General features: G+C 42.8%; 1 protein-coding gene across 5 annotated transcripts in view; it reads left to right on the top strand.

The window, feature by feature from the left end:
* Positions 1-21100, top strand: part of MDN1 (midasin AAA ATPase 1) — a 153657-nt gene that overhangs the window by 90042 nt on the left and 42515 nt on the right. For 3 of the 5 annotated variants that reach the window (XM_067011467.1, XM_067011466.1, XM_067011469.1), the window contains 16 exons: positions 1317-1449; positions 2422-2537; positions 3313-3446; positions 7095-7252; positions 7474-7594; positions 7964-8174; positions 8954-9185; positions 10130-10259; positions 10925-11095; positions 13557-13771; positions 14142-14529; positions 15286-15395; positions 16250-16955; positions 18626-18787; positions 19458-19731; positions 20467-20702. In XM_067011467.1, coding sequence (XP_066867568.1) covers positions 1317-1449; positions 2422-2537; positions 3313-3446; positions 7095-7252; positions 7474-7594; positions 7964-8174; positions 8954-9185; positions 10130-10259; positions 10925-11095; positions 13557-13771; positions 14142-14529; positions 15286-15395; positions 16250-16955; positions 18626-18787; positions 19458-19731; positions 20467-20702 — 3497 coding nt within the window. The remainder of the gene's footprint in view (positions 1-1316; positions 1450-2421; positions 2538-3312; positions 3447-7094; positions 7253-7473; positions 7595-7963; positions 8175-8953; positions 9186-10129; positions 10260-10924; positions 11096-13556; positions 13772-14141; positions 14530-15285; positions 15396-16249; positions 16956-18625; positions 18788-19457; positions 19732-20466; positions 20703-21100) is intronic. The other 2 variants (XM_059083214.2, XM_067011468.1) reach the window with 1 other exon arrangement.

The following is a 21100-nucleotide window of genomic DNA, read 5'->3' as shown; positions in this document are numbered from 1 at the left end:
TATTACTGGTACTGTTAACAGAAACTGTGATCTATTTTGAGATGAAGGGGAAACAGTACAGGATCAGTTTCTTCAGAAAATAGAAAACCTTAATGATGAAGTTATAAAGCCTTAAATACAAAGTTACAAAACAAAATCATAATGATAAAAGGAATAGCCATCTGAGCTGTCTAATCAAATGAGGTATTCAGAATTTCTCAATCTTTATCTCATGTTGATCAAAACATACTGTTACCCATTTGGTTTAGAAAAAAATATGCACGATGCTTTTGTGCTAAACCTTACGCTTAGATAATTATAATCTTATGTATACTTATAATTACCTTATGTACACTAAAGGTAATGGGGTAAATGGTTGAGCAGAAATCAAACAATAGAGAAAACTTCTGTAGTAGTCAGGTTGCGGCTGAACCCAATTATGGCTTTCCAATTATGAAGGAATTTTGGTCTTGGGGAACACAGTTCTAGAGTAGAGTGGTAGGTTCCTTTTGTAGCAGACATGGCTTGCCCTCTGTTGGCACTCATTAGCTCATCTTCCTTTTTCCTTTTCAGCTGTGTAGCTCTGGATTGTGTAGTCTTGCTGGACTTTGGGGTATGGGCCCCCATGTGTACCTTGCTATTCACAATAGGCATTTGTTAGGCTACTCTATGGTGGATGCCTTTAAAACTTGAAGTGCTCCACTGACCCATCCAGCTCAGCCACCATCAAATTAATGTTCCCGTCGTTTTGTCTTACCTCTTCTGCTGGGCTCTCAACCTCTGGAGCAGGTCAGAGTCTGATCACTGCTGCTTTAGAGAAGAGATACTGTGCTTGAGCCAAAGGGGCAAGAGGTAGCAGCAGCACATCCTGTGATTATAAAGAAATGGTTTTTAAGGGAAATAATCTTGAGTAGTTTTTCTTATTGAAAGCAAATAATGAGATGTGTTCATTCATTTTCTGCCACGTAAGTTCATTTTTTTATGGTTACTGGTGAAAGATTGGGTAATTAAGCCCATGGATTCTTTTCCAGCCAGAAGTGGGAGCTGAGCAAATGAATACATTTGTTGGAATGTTTATGCTCTAGCGGAGGTTACCTTTCTGTCCTACGGTGGAATGAAGTTTCAGGGTTAGAAGAAATTTTGCATTTAGAAAGGCCAATAGCGTAAAAGCTGTTGAACCCTACTTTTCTACTACCATGGACTGAAACCATTTCCTTGGTCCCTCTCTTCCCCGGCAGGACTCAGTGTGATCAAAGTGAAACAATGAAAATCCTCAACTGAAATTGGCCAGGCAAGGAGTTTAACTCCAAAATTCTACCTTTTGTTTTTTAAACTAGATGAATATGTGATCCCTCTGGATCCCCGATGGAATATGCAGGCTTTGGACATCATTAGAAATTCGATGGACTTTGACCCACAAATGGACCAGCCTGAGCAGCTCTTTGCCCTTTTAGAGTCTGTTGCAAACAAGTAGGTGAAGTCTACTTGTTCTGGGTGCTGTTTGCCTCGCTGTACACTATGGCTTCACAGATGATACCTTTCCTAAGCTCTACTTGACAGTCTTATGTGTGTTTAATTTTCTGAACCTGAGAAGTGGTGGGTGTCAGACATGATTGCTTCGTCACCACCTCTCCTTCACGCTCCACGTGCAGCAAAATCATTCTGACCCTGATGTCCAGGTGCCTGTGAATGTTCTTAATAATTTAATAGGGTGCTTTAATAAATACACTAGTGAAGCATTAGTGGTGGGGTTTGTTTTACGGTTGGTCTTTTATCATAGGATAGTTGTGTTTCCACTGTTTTCTGTGTGATTCCCAGCAGCTCCTTGCATTTTCACATGTCCTTTCCTCAGCCATCTATCTGCCCCATCAGATGTTGGAGATGTATGTACATAGTGACCTATAGTATAAATTTACATAATTGTTATATAAGTTGATCTTTCCTCACCTTTAATGTAATGACCGGTAATTGGCCATCAGTGTAATAGATTTTAAAAATAATTTTGTAATTGAGGTATAACGTGCATTACAGAAAAGTACAGTAATGGTGATTATATATCGTTCTGATGACTTTTCACAAAGTGAACTCACTCATGTGATAATGTAGTAGCACCTCTGAGACCCCCTTGCCCCCAGGTAACTTCTAGCACTGCAGGTTAATTGTGAGATGGCCGGTTTTAAGAGTTCACAGCACAGTTTTTTATGTCATGACAGAGCAACACAGTGGGGCTGGGTGGTCTACCTAGCCCTCTGTCTTCCTCCCCCAGCCCAGCTGTCATCCCTCTTGCTGCCGTCTCTCCAATCCAGGATTTGCAGAGGCATGAGGGGAGTGGCAGGTTGAAGGAGGTTGATGTTCCAAGGGTTCTCAGGACTCAGCAGGTAGAGGCTGTAATAAGTATTATTAACCAGCAACTATTTGTTATGTTTTGGAATCTCATTTCAGGACAATCATATATCTTGATCGGGAAAAACGGATTTTTACTGAAGCAAATTTGGTTTCTGTTGGTGGCAAAAAGTTAAGGAATAGCGTTTTGAGAATGTCCTTTGAATTCCATAAAGGTAAGGACATTACTTTCTTCAGTTATGCCTCTGACTGCATAATGTTGCTGCAGGTGAGAGGGATTCAGCAGCTGATGCCATGGTGCTGATTCCTTTTGATTTGCCAGCTTGCGTTTGAACATCTTCCCTTATTCAGTAGTTTTGACTAAGTGCTTTTTTACATGTCCTTGATCTCATTTACTTTTTATAGCAACCATGAGATAAGCCTCATGAGAGAGGAAAGGGAGGCACAGAGATGCTCAAGGTCACATCTCTAGCAAGTAGCAGAGCCAGAACTTGAAACTTGTTCTGTTGGCTCAAAAGTATGAGCTCATAAGCATTTGGTTATAGGTTCTTTCTTCCTCCCTCTTTTTTTTTTTTTTAATTGAAAAGATAACGGTATTTCTTGGAAAATATTCAAACTATATAGAAGCATGAAAATGGAAAAAGTCTCCTCTCCCAGCAGCTACTGTTAATAGTATATTTGTGTATATCTTCTCAGATCTGTCTGTATTATCTATCCATCCAGTCACATACACACTTAGAATTCGTATTTAAACAATTTTGTATTTAAACAAATGCTTTTTTTTAAAAATTAAGACGTTATGAACATCTCTAGGTATACACGACTAACATGCTAACTTAATAATAGACAAAGATTTGCTTTCAATTTTGACGTTTCAAATTGACCCTTGTACTAATAATAACGTTAAGTTGTAGATTACTGTTGATTTCGAAAATGTCCAGAGATTTAAATCTGATCAAATGTTCTTGTTTTGTTTATACCAACTCTAAGATCCAGAGAGCTATCACAGCCTGCCCCATGAAATCGTGGTCAATCTTGCTGCTTTTTTTGAACTTTGTGATGCTCTAATCCTGCTCTGGGTACAGTCCTCCCAGGGGATGGTGTCTGATGCCATTGTTAATGAGGTAAGGAGATGTACCTGTTTTTATCTTAAGCAACGTATTGCTTTTCTTTTTTTTTTTTTTTTTTAATGCGACTTGGGTTAGCTTTATTCTAGCCCTCAACTCAGAGAACAAGATCTGTATCTCCTTCTTTGTATCAAAGAGCATAGTACCTTGCCAAATAACAGCTCATCTGAAAAATATTTCTTAACAAAAGAATATATAATACAAATAAAATATCTAGAAATAATTAATGATAAACTATTTAAATTTAAACCAATTTAACCAGTAACACAAAAAAATCATACTCCGTTTTCAATCATAAAACATATTTCATTCTCTTTCAGAGTGTGGTGACTTGCCCCAGACGTTCTTTGGTTTCGGTTTACACTTAACATGCTTTTAGCCTTCTCCCACGTCTCTCCCCAGACATAGACTCCACGCCGTCTGACTAGTACTGCACAGGAGTCTGGGTAATCATTCATTGCTCGGGCCATTCGCTCTTAAGCAACGTATTTCTTGGCACAAAGATTCTTTTTTTTTTTTTTTGGTGGTACGCGGGCCTCTCACTGTTGCGGCCTCTCCCATTGTGGAGCATAGGCTCCGGATGCGCAGGCTCAGCGGCCATGGCTCACGGGCCCAGCCGCTCCACGGCATGTGGGATCCTCCCGGACCGAGGCACGAACCTGCGTCCCCTGCATCGGCAGGCGGATTCTCAACCACTGCGCCACCAGGGAAGCCCAGCACAAAGATTCTTAGGGGCAAGACCAACTTCAGTGTTGTTATATGTACAATATTATTTGAGAAGTTCTTAAGAATTTAAATAGATACACATATTTTAAAGCTTTGTGTGGTTATAACTGACATATAGTAAGTCACATATAAAGTGTACAGGTTTGTATGTTTGACATATGTACACCTGTGATACCATTACCACAATCATGACAGTGAACCTATCCATCACCCTCAGGCCTTTTCCTCTTGTTCTTTTGTTCTCTCTTCTTTTTTCCTGCCCCCCCCACCTCCAACCAGGTATCCACTGATCTGCTTTCTGTTACTGTAGCTCAGTTGTGTTTTCTGGTATTTTATATTGTTCTTTTTTATCTGGCTGCTTTCGCTTAAAATCATTTTGAGGACTTCTCTGGTGGTCCAGTGGTTAAGACTCCACACTTCCAATGTAGGGGGCACAGGTTTGACCCATGGTCAGGGAACTAAGATCCCATATGCTGCGTGGTGCAGCCAAAAAAATAAAAATAAAATAAAAATGAAAAAAAATATTTTAAAAAATCATTATTTTGAGATGCATCCATATTGTTTTGTGTCTCAAGAATTCATTCCTTCTTATTGCCGAGTAATAAATAGTCCACTGCATGTATGTACTACATCTTATTCATCCACTCACCTGTTGATAAAAATCAGAATCTTAACAGTTATATTTTAATTTGCTTAATCCTTCTTAGACATGATTTACATATGGACTAAAGTGGGCTTGAATCCAGATTATTCGAGTAATTCTGGTTAAACTAGAATTGTAGATCTTAAACTTTTTAGTCTCAAGACCCCCCCTCCCCCTTATGGTCATAAAAGTTACCAAAACCCTCAAAGAACTTTTGCTTATTTATTTACATGTATCAATATTTACTTTATTAGGAAATAAATCTGAGGAATGTAAAAAATATTTATTAATGTGTTTAAGAAACACAGTAACAAATTCATTTCATGGTAATATGAATAACATTTTTAATGAAAAACAACTATTTTCCAAAACAAAAATTAAGAGGAGTGGAACTGTTTTACATTTCTGTGAGTCTCTCATGTCTGGCTTAACAGAAGAAAGCTGGATTCTCACACCTGCTTCTGCATTCGGTCTCTGACAGTATGTTGTATGGGTTGAAGTTTGTGAAGAAAAACTGGCCTCTATTTCACGTGGCTAAGAGTTTGGAAAGGGAGGAGTATGTAACAAACATTTCATATAACTGTGATATTCTTTGATTCTATACCACAGGTTGACAAGTGTTAGTTTTGTAAAGGTTACTTGTAATGTGGAATCTGAAAAAGTATCACTGATCTTGTCATGCGTTAAAATCCATTGGCCTGGCTTGCACTTTGGATGGACTTTTAGCCTTGCGTGTATGTTCTCATGCACTGGTAATTTGGAAAGTACTGTTCAGTGAGTTATCAGATCTTCCATATGTTCACACATTACATTTTTCAATATAGATAAATTTTAAAAGTCACACTCATGAAAAATTACCACAGAAGTTACCTCATGAAATAATCTGTAAGTATTGGGAAGTTGTCAAGCTCTTAGTTTTTCAAAGTTCTAGGTTTTACTTCAAGGTTTGAAGTCTGTCATCAGCAACAAATACTCTCCTGTTTTTCTGGAACTGACAGGTTGACTTCATTCATTTTCCACACAGTGTTTGCCAGACACCCAATCACAGTTTGTCCCCTCCACCCCCCCGCCCTGTTTTTGGTACCATCAATACAAATGTCAACATAGTGAAAAAGGCAAATACTGTGGCATTATTATGAAAACAGCTTTGACATCATAAAACCTAAAAGGAATCGCTAATCTTGAGACTACTATAAAAATACATAATTAGAAGGACAGGACAGCTAAGTTGGAGACTCACAATACCTGATATGCATTAAGAAGCTACATTAATGAAAACAGTAGTTATTGTCATAAGGATAGACATATAGACCAGTGAAACAAAAAAGAAACTTCAGAAATAGACCCTCTTATATGATCAGTGAAGTTGTGGGGCGTGGGGGCAAATATGCAAAGGTAATTTAATGGGGAAAACAGTTCATTCAGCAAATGGTGATGGAAAAACTAGATATCCATATAATAAAATAAAAATGAGCCTTTACCTGCTACCTTACGTTATGTAGAAAAGTTACCTCAAAATGGATCGTGGACCTATATATAAAAGCTAAAATTATGAACCTCTAAAAGAAAACATAGGAGAAAATCTTCACAGCTTGAGGATAGGCAGAGATTTACGGGCATTCTTCATAAAAGAAAAAAATTGATGAATTCAATTTTGTCAAAATAAAGAACTTAATAGATAGCTTTAAGAGAAGGAAAACACTGGGAGACACTGTTGATAAATCACATATAAATTTTATAGACAAATAATAAGACAGCCCAATTTTTAAAAATGAACAAGAGAATTTGAATAGATGCTTCCCAGAAGATAAATGAATGCCCAATGAGAATTTGGAAAAATTGCAACATTGTTAGTTATCAAGGAAATGTAAATTAAAACCACAGTGCGGTGCCACCCACCAGAGTGGCTAAAATTAAAATGGTCAACAGCAGCCAGTATTGGCAAGGAAGTGGAACAAACTGAAACCCACCTACACTGCTGGATGGGATACAAAACAGTGCAGCTGCTTTGTCAAGCAGGTTGGCAGTTTCTTATAACATTGCGTGTACACTTACCACATGACCCAGTAATTCCATTTTCTCTGATAACGGAACTTCAAATAATAGGAGGAAAGAGCTTTGCCTTCTCTGACTGCCTTAATATCCCTAAAAATACTCCAGTCGGATGCCAGATCTTTAACGTGTGTATGTTGAGTATTGCTTAATGATTGAAGTCAGTGTTTTGTGTCCTTTACTGGGAGATGTTTGTGAGCAGTTTTGGTTTACTTTGTTTTTAGATCTTGGGTTCTGTGCGGTGGCGGGACCGGTTCTGGACCGTGGCCGATACAGTAAAAGTGGATGCACCAGGCCTGGCCTTGCTGGCCCTTCACTGGCACTGGGTTTTAAAACATTGGGTTCGTCAGATCCCCCAGCTCCTGATGAACCACGAAGACAAGTAAGAGTCATATTTAGAGTAACGATGTCAGTATCTACAGTATTGATGTTAAAGGGAGGAGGGATAGGAATTGAAACGTGCTTCTTCTTGGCTTTACTTTGGTTTGTCCCCTTGGCCTGTTGGTGAATGTAAATCAAATACAAAATGCGAGTGATGTTCTTACCATCCAGCATTTTCCCCTTTCCTTACTTCCCTTCTGCCCGTTATCTCCTTTGTTAAAGATATTACAAAGAGGTTCAGACTGTCTCAGAACATATTCAGAATTGCTTGGGGAGCCCAACTGGTGGATTCACGGGTATAAAGAAGTTACAGAAGTTTCTGGGACGACCGTTTCCTTTTAAGGTATGACTTGGAAGCATGTAGTAAACACAAAGATTTGACCTCTTGCAGCTCTCCTGGAACGTGGGGACTGCCATTCAACTATACTCAGCCTTGCTTGCAAAGCTTAATGCTTAAATGTTCAATGAGTACTATTAACTGACTCGTTAAATGTTATCATTTTACTTATTCTTGAGACTTTTAAGGCTGAGTAGACTTTTAACTTTATTACTGTGTGAATATCCTGAGATCTATCTACAGGAGTGAACCAACTTTATGTTTTATAGAATCATTAAGGAAATATTTAAAACATTTTTTTCAGCGATGAATAGGCTGCTAGAAAGAACTACTTTTCTTCTCTGTAATAGGCTCTCCTGGGTTTTATTATTTCAGGACAAGCTGGTGGTGGAGTGTTTTTCACAGTTGAAGGTCTTTAACAAAGCCCTTGCCATCAGAGAGCGGATGCCTGCCCTTGGGGAGAGTGGATGCTGGGAAGACATTAGTCGGCTCCAAATGGTTGCTACTGAATGGACATTGAAGAAGAGTCTCCTTCAGGCCTGGGGGTTGGTCCTCAGAGCTAATACTCTGGGAGATGTCAAACCAGGTAATATGTTCTGGAGTTTGGCTAGCTGACAGATGTTCTAAGCATATCCTCTGCTCTGCAGCCAATAAGTTACATTTATTTATTTATTTATTTTCAGCCAATAAGTTTTTTAAAGTTTTTCTTTAATATTCTCCTTTTATTTATTTATTTATTCCCTGTATACTATACCGACCACTAAATAAGTATCAGGCATAGGGCTAAACTTTTTTTTTTTTTTTTTTTTTTTTAATTTTTTGGCCACACCATGCAGCTTGTGGGATCCTAGTTCCCCGACCAGGGATCAAACCTAGATCCACAGCAGTGAAAGCCTGAGTCTTAACCCCTGGGCTGCCAGGAAATTCCCTAAACTTTACATATGTTATTTAATTCTGTCATTGGAATTGTGCAAGTATTAATAGTATTATTTAACACAGCGGTCCCCAACCTTTTTGGCACCAGGGACCGGTTTCGTGGAAGAGAGGTTTTCCATGGATGGGGTGGGGGGATGGCTCAGGCGGTGATGGGGCGATCGGGAGCGATGGGGGGCGATGGGGAGCGATGGGGGGCGATGGGGAATGGCAGATGAAGCTTCACTTGCTCGCCCCGCTGCTCACCTCCTGCTGTGCGGCCCGGGTCCTAACAGGCTGTGGACCGGGGGTTGGGGACCCTTGTATTAACACATGAGACACTCAAGCTCAGCTGAAGATGAACTCAGGTTAAGCTAATGGTCATGTGTGACTGGCTGTTGGGAATCTGAGCCTGACCACTGACCACTGACCACTATGTGTCTTTTTGTCCAGATGAATTGAAGAGTCTTGTGAATGCTCAGTGTTCAGAACTAAAAGCCAAAGGAATTTCACTTGGTTTTCTGGAGAAAAAGCACAGTGAAGCTTTCTCCCTGTCACAGCCAGGCTTTACCTCCTTAATCCAACTCACCAGGAGTGTTCAGCTCTGGCCTGCAATGGAGTACCTGGCTATGCTTTGGCAGTACAGAGTCACAGCGGATTTTATGACACAGGCTTGCCTGAGAAGGTGAGCCATGCTTCAGTTTTTTTCCTTTGGGAGCACTTATTTTCTTGCAGGGTTATTCCGTGTATCCTACACGTAAAACAAAGCACAGCGTTGTCTTGAGGGGGCATAGTTGCTGAAGCAGAGGGAGGTCATTTGCCACTTTGGAAAGCCAAAACTTCTTGAAGATTCTTTGCCTGTTTTGACTCCACTTCTTTTTTTTTTTTTTTCTGCACGCGGGCCTCTCACTGTTGTGGCCTCTCCCGTTGCGGGGCTCAGGCTCCGGACGCACAGGCTCAGCGGCCATGGCTCACGGGCCCAGCCGCTCCATGGCATGTGGGATCTTCCCGGACCAGGGCACGAACCCGCGTTCCCTGCATTGGCAGGCGGACTCTCAACCACTGCGCCACCAGGGAAGCCCTGACTCCACTTCTAAAAGTTACTAGGTATGGGACTTCCCTGGTGGCGCAGTGGTTAAGAATCTGCCTGCCAATGCAGGCGACACAGGTTTGAGCCCTGGTCCGGGAAGATCCCACATGCCACAGAGCAACTAAGCCCGTGCGCCACTACTACTGAGCCTGTGCTCTAGAGCCCGCAAGCCACAACTACTAAGCCCACGCACCACAACTACTGAAAACCGCATCTCTAGAGCCTGTGCTCTGCAACAAGAGAAGCCACTGCAGTAAGTCCGCACTCTGCAACGAAGAGTAGCCCCCACTCGCCGCAACTAGAGAAAGCCCACGCACAGCAATGAAGACCCAGCACAACCAAAAATAAATAAATTAATTAAATAAATTAATATGAATGAATGTATGTATGTTACTAGGTGTTTTTCCAGTAGAATTACTTGCTCATTTTTAAATAAATGTACTCGAAGTCCTGTGTGTTCCATCTTCCCTTATATAGCAGTTTTCTAGCAGCTCATTGAAAGCCTACAGCCCACTCTCTCTCCCTCTTTATTTTTGGAGTAGGTCCAGCAAAAACCAGCAACCCCATATAGAGGAGGAGATAAGTCATCTCATCACATTTTGTCTTAAGAACACACCAGTTGCTCCTCAAGAGCTTCGAGACCTTTGGTCCTTAGTGCACCATCAAAAGGTAAAAACCAAAATCAAAATTAAAAAAACCTCCTTTACACTATGAGCTGATTAGATTTTCTATGGCAGACTGATTGCAGAACATTTATTTATTTAATCTCAAAAACTGCGTGTTATAAAACTCTAATCTTATCTGAATTAAGTTTCAAAGGGGAGAACTCTGAATGTTCTTTGGCAGTAATTTCCTTGGTATTTCTCTACTCTTATCACAGATTCATTTCATTTGGTTTCCAGTTAAATGAGGCTAAAATATTTGCTTATTTTTATTTTATTTGCTCAAAAATGTATTGTCAGTGTTTTTTACCCTTCCACAAGAGTAACTATTAAATGTGAATAGTGGTAAACTGTAGTTAATGTAACTTCGTTAGTACAACCTTAAAATTTTTTGATAATGTTTTATTCATTTATTTATTTTGATCACATAATTGTGTGATTATTTTAATTAAGTTTTCTCATACATTCTTATTAAATCAGATCTTATGTTTTATAAAATTATAAATAGGTTAAGTGACTTAACCAAGACAACTGGGGTGGCAGAAAACCAGGAACATTAGGATTAATAATCTTTAAACCCATGTTAGTTTTAGATGAGTCTTACAAGACAGAGAGACCTTATAACGATTTATGGAACCTTTCTCAAATACTCTCATCTAATTATTCCTTTAGATGTCTCCTGAAGAAAGGATCTCTTTGTGGTCCGAGTTATTTAATTCTGTGTTTACATCTTTCTGGAGCAGTACTGTGACCACAGATCCAGAGTACTGGCTAACATGGAGCCCTCTGCCTGGTGTGCAGCAGAGGGAGACGCCCAGGTCCCTTCTGGACCCCACGCTAAAGGTTTGTTGCCATAAAATTATAAAAATGTTTGATGATAGTAGAAGAAACTTCTCAGTGGATCTAGCAGTGACCATTTATTCCTAGGATAGAGCAGTGACTAAATAAGTGATTGAAATACTTTATTTTCTGTAGGATATTAATAAGTGTAACTTCAAAAAAGATATTCCATCTTAAATGATTTGGGAAATCCTGAATTAATGTAAAAACAATTTCCTTTAAAAAGTCTTTAATTTCTTTTCTAATTGAAATATTTTTTCTAATTATAAGATTTTAAGCAGTACAGAAACATGTAGATAGGTGTGCATATGTGTGTGTGTATATATATATACATACACGTACACAATATGTATACGTGTGTTTATATATGTATGTAATGTAGAATTCACTGGGAATAACCACTCTTTTGCTCTGTATCCTTCTATTAACATGTATTTTTATATTAAATACATATGTAAACAAAAACAAGGCCACCTTCTTGGTTCACATGATATGTCGTGGAAATTTGCACCTGTCATTCCAGCTTATTCTTTTTAAGGTATTCCACTGTACTAATGTGTTGGAATGCATTTAATTACTTTCTTCATGATAAGCATTGAGGTTTCTTTTCTTCTCCTCCCCCTTCCTGTAGCAAACATACCTGCATCAACTACCCTTGTATAAGCCTTTGTCCACTTGTCTGAGTATTTCTGTGGATATGTGACGAGAATTGAAATTTAACCCTTGGCCAAAGTGTCTTCACATTTAAAGAGATTTGTAAATATTATCAGAACGTCTAGGGAAGTAGGTTTTTGTTTTTTCACTTTTTAAACCTGCACGAAGACAGTGAAGAGAGAGAACATGAAGTCAGGATGACCGCGGCAGACTTGGGACTAGAGCACTTTTCATTTATCATATATCCTGTCTTTCTGTATCTTTGCCCCACTAGGTGTTATTAACACTTTAAATTATTGCCAGTCATACAATTTTTTTAAAAATCTCATTTTGATATGTATTCCTTTGATTATTATTCATTTTGAGTGTCTTTACATATGTATATTGATTGCTTTTATTTCTTTCTCTGAATTTTCCAGTCATGTTTATTGCTCTTTTTTTTTTTTTTAAAGCTATTAATCATCATTTTATTATTGAAGATCTCTTTCTGTATTATGGATATTAAACCTTCACCCAACATATATTTGGAAATACATTTCTAGTGTTCTGTTGTCTCAAGTTTGAAGATGTTTTCCTATATCACAGAAGTTTTATAGTGTTTTCTTTTCAAATATGCTGGTCCCTTTCTACTTTCTGGCTTTGGTATCATGCTTTTTAAATAAGTCTTCCTTCATTACCCACAGAGTTAAAAAAAACATTTTCTCATATTTTCTGTTTCGTTTTTTTTTTTTTCCGGCTGCATTGGGTCTTCATTGCTGCACGTAGGCTTTCTCTAGTTGCGTGAGCAGGGGCTGCCCTTCATTGCAGTGTGCGGGTATCTCATTGTGGTGGCTTCTCTGGTTGTGGAGCATGGGCTCTAGGCGCACAGACTTCAGTAGTTGTGTCTCACGGGCTCTAGAGTGCAGGCTCAGTAGTTGTGGCGCACGGGCTTAGTTGCTCCGTGGCACGTGGGATCTTCCCGGACCTGGGCTCGAACCCATGTCCCCTGCATTGGCAGGAGGATTCTTACCTACTGCACCACCAGGGAAGCCCTCATATTTTCTGTTTTTGTTTTATGTTTACATCAGTCTCATCTGGATATCTTTTGTTTTGTGAGGTGGGGACGCAAGTTTTTTATTTTATACAAACAAACATATCCAAAAGCAGTATTAACAACACCAGTTTTGACTGGTTCATCCTTTCCATCTTTTTTGAAATGCCACATCTGTCATAACACCTTATTCCCACGATGTTCATGGATTTATTTTTGGACTCGGTTCTGTTCCATTGCTCTATCAAGATTGATTTCTTTAGTGTAAAACACCTCTCAAAGCTTTTAGTGTTAAACCTTATGGGTCCCCAAGAGTTGCATAGAGTCAGGTTTGCTCTCATGTGTATTTGACCCGCTAACCCTTTGTTCGTGGACAGCTGTTCCTGTGTCCCAGGTTAACAGTCCAGGGAGACAAGCTTGTCATTGTCTCTTCTATTTGTCTTCCAACTCCTTCCCCTGCCTCCAAGTCTCACCTTCCTGCCCCCAGCTCTGCTGCACGACTGGTCTTCCTGACGTGCAGGTTTGAGGGCTTTTCTCCTGCATGACTAAAGCGCCCACTGCTCCTCGTTCCTAGAGAATGGGGTCCTTCAAAGGCCCACTGCAGCCCACCCCATTCTGCCCTTCTGGTCCTGTCTCAGGCTGATGTTTACCTGTTCCTAGCAACCTGAATCTCCTTTTAAAATTTTCTTTCTTTCCTCTAAGGTGCCCCAGTGCTGCTTGCTAAAACCCTTTTTTTTAATTTCTAAAAGTTAACATGACTCCTTCCTCTCCCCTTATCAGGGTCCCGGAAGTCTCAGTAGAGCCGTGTTCTCCAAGTGCTGCTTTGAAGTCTTGACCAGCAGCTACAGAGCAAGTCCCTGGGATGTGAGCGGCCTCCCCATCCTGTCCTCCTCACATGTCACACTGGGGGAGTGGGTTGAGAGATCACAGCAGCTCCAGGACATCAGCTCGGTGCTTTGGACCAACATGGCTGTCCCTTCTGTAGCAGAGTTCAGGTATTCCCTCCCCCGGGTAGACAGTACAGCTCCCGTCTTTCCTCCAGAGCATGTAGCGGGGACCTCGGTCAGAGCTGTCTTCGGTAGTGGCTAGTTCTGGTGGGTGGAGGAAGGGTGTTTTCTGGCTGGATGAGCAGGTTTTCAGTCCCTGACAGAGACTGCTGTGAGCTGGCCAGCCACTCTGTCAGCTGTTAAGTATATTGTGATCAAGAAGGTGGTACGTAGAAAACCGTATCAGATTGAGAATAGAAATTCACCTCTAGGTGTAGGCAGTGTAGTCTGTCTTGTCATTTTCTGGAAGAACAGTAGCATGAGAAAGGAAGGGTGGTCGCTGTGGTGCAGACCCTGAAGTGCTTCCCTGTCCCCACAGACGCACGGATTCCCAGCTCCAGCGGCTGATGCTGTGCTGGCACTTGGCTGGCCTGGCAGAGCTGCTCCCCGAGCCCCGGCGGCAGGAGTACGTGCAGAACTGCGAGCAGCTGCTACCTGGGGACAGCCAGGCGTGCCAGCACGTGGGCCAGACTCTCGGGGACATGGCTGGGCAGGAGACGCTGCCCAAGGAGCTGCTGTGCCTTTTGCTCACCTCCCTGCGCCACTTGTTTGGGGAGGGGGAGGGTAAGCGGGACCTGCCTGAGCCAGCCCGCCGTGGGAGCCTGTGGGTGAGCCTGGGCCTGCTCCAGATCCAGACCTGGCTTCCCCAGGCACGCTTCGACCCCGCCGTGAAGAGGGAGTACAAGCTCAAGTACGCCAAGGAAGAGGTATGGAGGGAGGGTTTGGGGCGCGGGCTGCATCCCCGACTGGCTGGCTTTGCTTAGTATATTACTCCTTTCTCTCCCTTTGGATGCTCAGAGCTCAGAGGGATGATTTTACATGAGCTGCCCTGTGACGTCCCAGGAATGTGTTCTAAAGACTGTGTTTTCCTCTTTGCGGGTTCCTCTGAGTAGCTTCAGGCACCAGGAGGGGCCGTTCTGAGGTACCCACTGATAGGCTGCCCTGGCAGAGGGCACAGCAGGAGAGCGCTAGTGGTGTCCCTCCCTATCCAGACCCCTCTGCCTAAAGTAAGTTGTGGATATTTGGATTGGGGTAACTTCTTTAGATGGGGTATAGCATTCCTTAGGTTTTGAACTTTTGGTGCTTGTTAGCCAAAACTCAGGAAGTAGGTAGATTCGGATAATGTGGTGTATCTCTTGCTATTTGAACTTCTAACCAAACTGAGGAACTGAATACATTAAGATAGTGATGCAGTAGTTCTGTATTTTGAAGAAGGAAAATTATGTTAGTTGGGGTGATGACCAGACTGCTGTAGCAGAGACTTAGAAGTTCATTGGCATAAATGAGAGAGTTTCTGTTCACCTGACAGCTCTGAGGTGAGTGGTCCAGGTTGGTGGAACAGAAACCCCTGCCCTTGGGTCATTCAGGTTCCTTCCATCCAGGGAGCAGCCCTCCCCCAGGGCTTTGTCTCTGGGGCCTGGTCCTAGCTGGGCACAGCAGACCAGTCTCTCCCCTTCCGCCAGTTACAACAGCTGCAGTGTGAGTGGAAGACCCGGAGCCTCTCATCCCAGCTGCAGACCGGAAGAGACCTGGAGGATGAGGCCGTCCTCGGTCACTCTCACCCTCACGTCAGGTAACACCGTAGTGATTATTCCAGTTGGGGGGTTATTGGCTTGAATATTCTTTTTTTCTTTTTTTTTTTTTTTTTGCGGTACGCGGGCCTCTCACTGCGGTGGCCTCTCCCGTTGCGGAGCACAGGCTCCGGACGCGCAGGCTCAGTGGCCATGGCTCACGGGCCCAGCCACTCCGCGGCATGTGGGATCTTCCCGGACCGGGGCACGAACCCGTGTCCCCTGCATCGGCAGGCGGATTCTCAACCACTGCGCCACCAGGGAAGCCCTTGAATATTCTTTTTAAAAAAACATTTTGTAGTATAATTACAGTGTGAAGCTGAGGTTATGACCTACATCTCTGAACTACATTAGCAGGTAGATCCCAAAGCCATGGTTATAATCAGGAAAAATACATACCCTGTGAAAGGAGAGGGAGGACTTGCATGGGGCCAGCAGGGTTGAAAGCAGAGCTTATTCTCAGTGTGGAAGGAGTGGGGTGTGGTGACGTGCACTGTGGAGATCTGTTACCTTAGGAAATACTGTTTAGTAGTGGGGTTCTGGAGTTCCAGTCCTGTCCCTGACCTTTGGCTTTAAACCCTGGGTAGACCACTCAGTACCTTAAACCTCAGTGCCGTATTCGTACAAGGAGGATGATAGTGCCCACTTCAATGAGACGTGCCTCCGAAATGCTTGATGACATGTGTTGGCACGTGGTAAATGCCTGTGTATATATTATCCATTTTCATTATAATTGTCCATATATCATTTTATGCCTCAGTAGCTGAAATGTCTTCCTTCTGTTTTCCTGAGGCTCAGTCTAGATTTGCTGCTTTGCTTCTGACAGAATTTGCATACTGTGTTAATTTGCCTTTAGGTTGCTTCGCCAGAGAATTGATCAGCTGGAGAACTTAATCTGCAGCCTGTCCAAGAAGCAGGCCTTCAGGCCCCCGCTGCCTGCGTATGAGTCCCTGGTACAGGAGGTCCACCACTATGTCACCAGCATCGCCAAGGCCTCTGCCGTTCAGGACCTGCTCACTCGGCTCCTGCAGGCCCTCCACACGGACGGACCTCGGGCTGCCCAGATGGCCCAGAACCTTCTGAAGGAGGAGGCCTCTTGGCAGCAGTCACACCACCAGTTCCGGAGGCGGCTGGCAGAGGAGTTCGCCCTTTATCCAGACGCAGTGGCCCCGCTGCAGGCATCCATCCTGCAGCTGCAGCATGGCATGCGGCTGGTGGCGTGCGAGGTCCACGCCTCACTCCATGGTGGCGTGGTCTGCGCGCACAGGCTGGGTGCCCTGGCCACATCCCTGTTGGCTTTCCCATCAGTGGGCCCCACCTTCCCCACCTACTACGCTCACGCAGATGCTTTGTGCTCGGTGAAGTCGGAGGAGGTCCTGCGAGGCCTTGGGAAGCTGCTCCTTAAGCGCCTGGGAGGAAAGGAGCTGGAGGGCAAGAGCCAGAGGCCCTGCCCCACCCAAGAACAGCTGCTGCTGAACGCCCTCCTGTACCTGCGCTCCCATGTGCTGTGCAAGGGAGAGCTGGACCAGCGGGCCCTGCAGCTCTTCAGACATGTGTGTCAGGTAAGCCCTCCTCCTGATGGGAGCTGGGGGCACAAGCAGGAAGCCTACAGGACACTAGCGGTGCCCGGTGTAGGTGAGACGGTGTGGGTGGGCACTGGGGATCCTAGTGTCTGCTACTTGGCTTTTTCCCGTTTAACTGTCAGGTTTAGGGGCCTTTGTCAATTTTTAAGAGATTAAAAAAAATATTAGTGTTGTTGGCCCTTTATGCCTGATACACACTGCAAATATTCTTTCCTTTTTTGTTGGTTGTTTGACTTTATGGTGGGTTTTGCCATGTAATTGAATGAACTTTTATTAATATTAAGAAAATAGGGGCCCAGGTTCAATCCCTAGTTGGGGAACTAAGATCCTGCAAGCCAAGCAGCGCAGCCAAGAAAATAAAATAAATTCTGTTTTTTCCCTTATCAACAAAAGCAATTTGTTTTCATTGCAGACAATTAAAAGAATAAGTATAAGCGAAATTATTAGATTCTGCCACTCAAAACTATATAACTGTTAACACATTGGTGTGTTCTATTCTAGGCTTGCTCATTTGTGCATGTATCTGTAAGTGTATGTCTGACACTAAATTTTTTACAGCTGTTTCTTCCCAGTGGTTTACAATTTTTTTAGGTGGCGGGGAGTAGACCCTTTTAAAAAATAAGAATATTAGCAGAGTGATCCAGTATTAAACAGATAAAAGGGCTGCTCTGGTTGAGGACAATGCTATACCCTCCGTGGTCCCCGAGATAATGTCCTCAAATGGCTCGAGCCCTACAAACCACTAAGAAAGTCCATTCTATTTTATAACTTGCCTTTAAAAACCTAACAGCTAAAATTTAGTGCTTATTTCCCCCATGATCATGGTATTCTCCACCTGCATCATATTTAGTGACTGCCGGGTTTTCTACTGTATGGGTAAATCATTTAATAGTTCTGTCACTGAATATTTACATCTATACGTAAAGGGTTTTTTCTTTTTCTGTTTTTGGAAGAAAAAAAAAAAAAAAAAACCGAAACCAGTGCCATCCTAAAAGTCTTAAAGCTAGATCTTCGGGTAAAAATTAGGAAACAGAATTGCTGAGACAAAGGTTAACTGCTTGCTTGGGCTTTTAATACAAGTTGTCATCCAGGGGTTGCTTATCTCCTCAGTTCTTAATACTGGGTGGTTTCTTTATAATCTTTGCCAATTGTAGGGCTTTAGGGGTAGTAGGGAATTTAAGAAATGTCTGGTATCGTATAGCCCAGTTTTGCCTAATTGGTTCCCCTCGACCACCCAGTCCCCAGCCCATTTTCCCTTTTCCGAACCCCCAGGATATCTCCCTGAGGCGCTGGCCAAGTGCAGTCTGCATCACACACCCACGTTGCTGACCCTCACCCTGTCCTTGACGCAGAGCACCAGTCACGCCTGACGGGAAGTCCCCAGCTGTGCCACTACAGCAGGTTTTCACACCTGCGAAATTGTAACAATACAGCAAGGCGGGGTTTGGGAAACTCAGGTCGCTGCACATACACAGTTTGAAAACAAATCCCATTTGCTCTCTGTTACATGGAATTTAGTGTCTTGGATGTTGGCATTTATTTGTTCTTGAACCATGGTATTTTGTTTTCATGAGGAAGAGATAGCAAGTCATTGTAAATGCCTCTGCAAAGGCAAATAAGCTTCCTTCGGAACGTGTGATTTTTTTTAGGAAATCGTCAATGAGTGGGATGAACAGGAACGCAGAGCCCAAGAGAAGGCTGAGCAGGAAAGCAGCCTGTATAGATACCGGGGCAGGAACTCTAGGACAGCGCTGAGCGAGGAGGAGGAAGAGGAGTGGGAGTTCAGGAAGCAGTTCCCACTGCATGGAGAGGTTGGAATGAATTCCCTTGATACCACACACCTGCCCTTTCAGTTCCTTTTTTTTTTTTTTTTTTTTTTTTTTGCGGTACGCGGGCCTCTCACTGTCACGGCCTCTCCCGTTGCGGAGCACAGGCTCCGGACGCGCAGGCTCAGCGGCCATGGCTCACGGGCCCAGCCGCTTTGCGGCATGTGGGATCTTCCCGGATCGGGGCACAAACCCGTGTCCCCTACATCGGCAGGCGGGCTCTCAACCACTCCGCCACCAGGGAAGCCCTCTTTTTTCTTTTCATTCCAATTTTATTGAGATATAATTGATGTACAGTACTGTATGAGTTTAAGCTGTACAGCATAATGATGTGACTTAACATACATCATGAAATGATTATCACAATAAGTTTAGTGAACATCCATCATCTCATATAGGTATAAAATAAAAGGAAAAAATTTTTTTCCTTGTGATGAGAACTCTTAGGATTTACTCTGTAACTGACCTACAGCACTATGTTAGTTCCTGTTACATCTCTTTGAATGGTTTTGTAATTTTTAAAATATTTCTCAATGCACGTAATTCCCGATTTCATTTTCTTGATCATTCACACTCCATCCTTCCCCCTTCCTTTTAGTCTTATTAGAACTGGATTTTGACTTTAAAAGTTCAATTGCTCTAATATTATTTACAGGACTTTGCAGATATTTTAGTAGAACCAACACTAGAGGCAAAGAAGGGACCTTCAGATGGGCAAGAAGAGGAGGCCGCCACAGAGCCCACCCTCCTGTCACAGAGCTCAATGCAGGCTGTGATGCTAATACACCAGCAGCTGTGCCTCGGCTTTGCTCGGTCCCTCTGGTACCAGCAGATGCCGCCGCCACATGGGGCAGAACACTACCTCAGCCTGTTTCTGTCCTGCTACCAGACTGGGGCATCGCTTGTGACAAACTTCTACCCCCTGATGGGTATGGTAGTTTACTTTTGTTAAGCTCTTGGGAAATCAAAACGAATAGATGTGATTGCTACTTCTGGAACAATTGAAACTATTACGTCCCTGTTTTTGCTGAATTCCTTATTGATGGAGTTTCCTTAGCTTCAAGGACTTAAGCTAATTCCAAAAATTGATTTAAAATTCTGCAATAAAGATGGTTTTCACTCTTTGAATACGTGGGGGTAAAGGAATTAAGAGTAAGGATATAGAATTAGTTTAAATGGTCTTGTTTCTCCGCATTATTTCCAATTTCCCTTTCACAGCTTCAGTGCTTTTCTAATGAAATCATGTATTCCTGGGAGCAACCTGGCAACTCAGAAATTAATCTCACAGGATATGGTTTGATGCCGTTTCCTACGTGACCTCATGAGTTATTCCTTGCAAGTAGGAAGGAGGCTTTAAATTTCATTTCTGCCTACCAAGAAGAGCTACAAAAACTGGGAATTGCAATCCATCAAACCAAACTCTGCACCCTCTTGATTACATGTAGGCAGTATCTGAGTTCCTCTGTATATACTGAAACTTGGGGCAGATTTTGGTGACCACTGTAGTATTGGGGTCACGGTCTTTTAGACCATTTGCTGCTTTGGGGGTGAATGGCATTGCAGTATCCACTTCATTTAGTCACAGTCATTCATTGTTTCTGAGCATGTTGCTGACCTCGTTGTAACCTGATACCAACTTTACAGTGATCTTGTTAACTTCACAGGAGTTGAGCTGAATGACCAGCTCTTGGGCAGCCAACTTTTGGCCTACACCCTGTCCCATAACACTCTCTTTGGGGAGGGGACCTTGGACCTGATGGTGAAGCCTGACGGTCCCTATGACTTTTACCATCACCCCAACGTCCCGGAAGCTCGGCACTGCCAGCCTGTGCTTCAAGGCTTCTCAGAGGCCGTCCGCCAGCTGCTGCAGGATTGGCCAGAACATCCGGCGCTTGAGCAGGTAGGGCAGTGGTGGGGAGGCGGCCTCTCACTGTCCCGGGGGCGGTGACTTGCACATTGGATAGGCAAACAGAGGTTTACAGAACTGCGGTTCAGTGAGGTGCTGTCCCCTGTAGGATGAATATACCAGGCTGTAATGCTGTTGTGTAAATGGTGTTTGAGATTCCACTTATTTTATCTGCTGCTCAGGGTTTGCCATCCATATATTGAAGTGCTGCTATGTTGCTCTCTTTATTCAGACACATCCTTATACTAACAAGGACCTGGCTTTTTCAAGATTGGCAGTTTTAACTCATACCTTGCTCTGTGATCTTCAGCTAATTCTGTAATAACTTATAACAGAGAATAATAAGAGTAATTACTTTATCAAACTCAATCTTATTTCCAGAGTAATGCAGC

This window comes from Kogia breviceps, chromosome 13, assembly GCF_026419965.1.
Source record: "Kogia breviceps isolate mKogBre1 chromosome 13, mKogBre1 haplotype 1, whole genome shotgun sequence".
Classification (NCBI taxonomy): domain Eukaryota; kingdom Metazoa; phylum Chordata; class Mammalia; order Artiodactyla; family Physeteridae; genus Kogia; species Kogia breviceps.
The sequence above is the reverse complement of the archived record's forward strand: the minus strand, read 5'-3'. Positions and strand labels throughout refer to the sequence as shown.